This window comes from Colobus angolensis, unplaced genomic scaffold (assembly GCF_000951035.1).
Source record: "Colobus angolensis palliatus isolate OR3802 unplaced genomic scaffold, Cang.pa_1.0 Scaffold1, whole genome shotgun sequence".
Lineage (NCBI taxonomy): Eukaryota > Metazoa > Chordata > Mammalia > Primates > Cercopithecidae > Colobus > Colobus angolensis.
In genome coordinates, this window is record NW_012110918.1 from 9000399 (window position 1) to 9004355 (window position 3957).

Consider the following 3957-nt stretch of genomic DNA (forward strand, 5'->3'; position numbering starts at 1 on the left):
CTCGATCTCCTGACCTCGTGATCCGCCCGTCTCGGCCTCCCAAAGTGCTGGGATTACAGGCTTGAGCCACCTCGCCCGGCCAGTTTCTGTGTTTATAAGATGGGGAGACTCTCACCGAACCTCACTCGTGTAGTGGCTGTGATGGGTGCGGATATGAGAGTGAGCTTTTGCAAAGTGAGGGGCTCGGGAGCCATGCTGGGGTGTCCACTCACCATCCACGGGGCTGCAGGGCTCGTACACCAGCCGATAGCCCTCCAGGACGCCGTTGGGGAACTGCGGGGCTTCCCAGGACACGTTCACCGAGGTTGTGGTCAGCTCACTGAACTTGACCGAGCTGGGAGCGCTGGGGGCTGCGGGAGACAGCAAAGCGTTTTTGTTTCCTTCTTCTGTGGAAATTCAAAGCCCTGGGTGCAGCTCCAAGGAGCTAGCGGGAGTGTTGGGTCTGAGCCCGGGAGGAACAAGAGTGTGGGGCTTGTCAGAAAGGGCGGGCAGGAGGGGTCACTGGAGGTCATCAGGCCCCCTTCCTCTCCTCTCTCAACTTTCCAGTATCGGAGTCCTAAGAACTGGGAAGAAAGAGAACTCGATTTTTCCCTCAAGTTGCAGAATTCAGGCTTCTCCCTGCTAAGTGGCTCTGAGCCCGAGCTATGAGTGTGGGACAAGCTGTCACACCCCCAGGGTCATCATGGGGCAAGGCCATTTCCTGACTTTGTGGGGTTCGTCTTTTGGCTTCCATGGAGGAGAGGGTAGTGGGTGTCTGGGCCTCAGAACATTCGGTGGGTGCTAAACAAAGAAGATGCCAGAACACAGCAGACGGAGATGGATTTCCTCTCCTGCCGGGGCTCCAGGGCTTGTCACCGAGGCCCCACGCAGTCAGGGGGAGCCACGCCAAGGACAGTCAGACCCTCCGGGAGAAATGTTTTCTTGGACTGAGAACCCTGTGGCAACCCCGAAAACATGGGGCGGGGGCTCCCCTGAGGGGGAGGACAGAGGAAGGGCAGGAAGCGTCCCAATCTGCAGCATCCCCAGCTGGCCCCGGGGAGGATGACCAGGCTATTATTGTCCAGTGCTGCCTCCCCACCAAGCCGGAGCTAATCCAGACCCGCTTCCGGCTCCAGCCCCGGGAGGCAGAGTCAGCGAGTGTCTTTGAAGGAGGGAGGTGAGCTCAGGGGGCCCTTCCTGCCTGCCCTGTGCTACAGGGACGTGGGACAGAACATGTTGTCCTGCTGCCACAGTGACGGAAGCCTCGGGTTCCCTGGGGTTCACTTCCGGCAGATGACACTGACAAGAGAGTGGCTGGGACAGGAGGCGGACGGACAGACTCGTACGTTCAGTGGCTCATGCTCATCCTGGCCACAGTCAGACCCGGGGGGCAGTGGAGGGAAAGGGTTCCCTGGAGCCAGGACTTGTCCCCAAAGAGGGTCATAATGAGAAACTGATGCTACAGGTGTGTCCTCTGTAGCTCTTTAAAAGCCACATGTCACTGACAGCATAGGAAGCAGCAGGGTGAACAAGATACTCAAGGGAGGCGGGGCAAAAGGCCAGTATTCCAGACCACCAGGACAGAACACTTGGTTCTCTCAGAAATCCTGGGCTCCAGCCTTTGCTCCCCCAGTGACCAGCTGGGCAACCCTGGACAAGTAGCATAACTACCCGGGCGACCCTGGCTCATCGTGAAATGAGGGTGTCGCCTGCCCTGCCTGTCTGCGGGGCTTCTGGGAAGGTTAAGTGTGCCAGTGCCTGACTACCAGGCTCGCTCTGCACACAGGCAGCAGGATTCTCACCAGCGCCCTCTCCTCTGCACCTGCCACCCTTCAGCCTCCTGATCTCCTCTCCCTGCCTCAACTCTCTCCCCTCTGCCAGGCCATCTTCTGTACAGTAGTCGGGGCACTTTTCTCTAAATGTAAACCAGACCCTGTTGCTCAACTATTCAAGCCCTCCCATGGCTTCCCAGTATACTTTTTAATTTTTCTGTTTTTTTAAGACAGATTCTTGCTCTGTCACCCAGGCTGGAGTGCAGTGGTGCAATCTCAGCTCACTGCAACCTCCACCTTCCAGGTTCAAACGATCCTCCTGTCTCAGCCTCCTGAATAGCTGGGATTGGAGAGGGGTGCACCACCATGCCCAGCTAATTTTTGTATTTTTTTAGTACAGATAGAGTTTCGTCATGTTGGCCAGGCTGGTCTCGAACTCCTGACCTCAAATGATCCACCCACCTTGGCCTCCCAAAGTGCTGGGATTACAGGTGTGAGACACCACGTGTGGTCCATTGTACTTATAATTAATCCCAATCCCAATTCCCCACCCCGAGTTCTCACCCCATTTTCCTGCAAGCCACCTGGCTTTCTCTACATTCCCTGGTTCTTCTCCAGCCTCCAGTCCTTAGCACCTGCTGTTCCCTCTGCCTGGAACCCCCAGCACCCTCTGCCACCTCCTGAGCATCCCATGGCAGGCCTCTTGTCTTTTTTTTTTTTTTTTTTCGCTCTGTCACCCAGGCTAGAGTGTAGCGGTGGCACAATCTCGGCTCACTGCAACCTCCACCTCTCGGGTTCAAGCGATTCTCTTGCCTCAGCCTCTTGAGTAGATGGGATTACAGGCACGTGCCACCACGCCTAGATAATTTTTTGTATTTTTAGTAGAGATGGGATTTCACCATGTTGGCCAGGCTGGTCTCAAATTCCCGTCCTCAGGTGATCCACCCGCCTTGGCCTCCCAAAGTGCTGGGATTACAGGCGTGAGCCACCACGCCCGGCCCCTGCTGGCCTCTTCTCATTCAAATCTCACCTTCTCAGGGAGGCCTTTGTGGGTGAACCTATCCAGAGCCATCCACCCACTCCTGCCCCACTCTTAGGTCACCTGTGCTGACCCCCTTCTGCATTTACGTCATCAACTTGCTTATGATCTGTCCCCCGCACTAGGGCGGGGACCTTGTTGGTCTCACCATGGTGTCCCTAGCATCTAGCATGGCACAGGCTCATAAGACACTCAGTATTTGTGCAATGAACAAAGCCAGAGAGACAGAGGGAAGGCAGGTGGGAAGAAGGCAGGGAGCAGAAGTAAGCTGGCTGGGAACTGGGAAGGGCTGGGGTGCTGACCGTCCCTCTGCAAGGCGGGGCAAAGGGTGGGGAGGACAGGGATGAGATGCGGGGATTTCTCAAGGCTTTATTGGGACAGCTTCTCTTTTCTGAGCTTGGGCTCTCCCGCTCGGGAGGGCGTCTCCGGGGACCTGGGTACTGTGCCCAGATCCTTGGGGGGATAAGGCAGCTGCCTCCATGCCTGCCAAGAGCCCAGATGCTGGGTGGGTCCTCTTGCAACCCCCTGTGGCCAACCTACCCCCCGTCAAGGCCCCCTCTCCCACCTGCTTGCTGGGTCTGGCCTTGGGTGGGGGTGCTCCGAGGCCCATCCCCAGCGGCGTTGAAGGCGGCCACGCTGACCATGTAGACCGTGTAGCCCGTCAAGTTCTTGAGCTTCACACTGTTCTCAGCCAGGAAAAGTGTCTTCACTCGCTCCGTGAGGTTCCCCCGCTGGGCTTCCCAGAAATAAATCTGTGGAAACAGAAGGAAGTGGGAGTGAGGGGGACAGGGAAAACGAGCGTCCCTCCTGTCCCTGCTGACCTGTAGTCTAAGAGACACCTTCATTGCTATGAGTCACCTAGGAAACAGTAGACAAGTCTTTAAGAGGCCGGGCACAGTGGCTCACACCTGTAATCCCAGCACTTTAGGAGGCCGAGGTGGGTGGATCACTTGAGGTCAGCAGTTCAAGACCAGCCTGGCCAACAAGGTGAATCCCCGTTTCTACTAAAAACACAAAAAAATGAGCCAGGTATGGTGGCAGGTGCCTGTAGTCCCAGCTACTCTGGAGGCTGAGGCAGGAGAATTGCTTGAACCTGGGAGTTTGAGGTTGCAGTGAGCCAAGATCATGCCACTGTACTCCAGCCTGGGCGACAGAGCAAGACTCCAT

General features: G+C 56.7%; 1 protein-coding gene across 1 annotated transcript in view; it reads right to left on the minus strand.

The window, feature by feature from the left end:
- SDK2 (sidekick cell adhesion molecule 2) overlaps nucleotides 1-3957 on the minus strand; it is a 122259-nt gene that overhangs the window by 37167 nt on the left and 81135 nt on the right. Inside the window, exons 32-33 of the mRNA XM_011936630.1 lie at nucleotides 3356-3542; nucleotides 213-350 (exon numbers count right to left, since the gene is read on the minus strand). Of these exons, the coding sequence (XP_011792020.1) occupies nucleotides 213-350; nucleotides 3356-3542 (325 nt within the window). The remainder of the gene's footprint in view (nucleotides 1-212; nucleotides 351-3355; nucleotides 3543-3957) is intronic.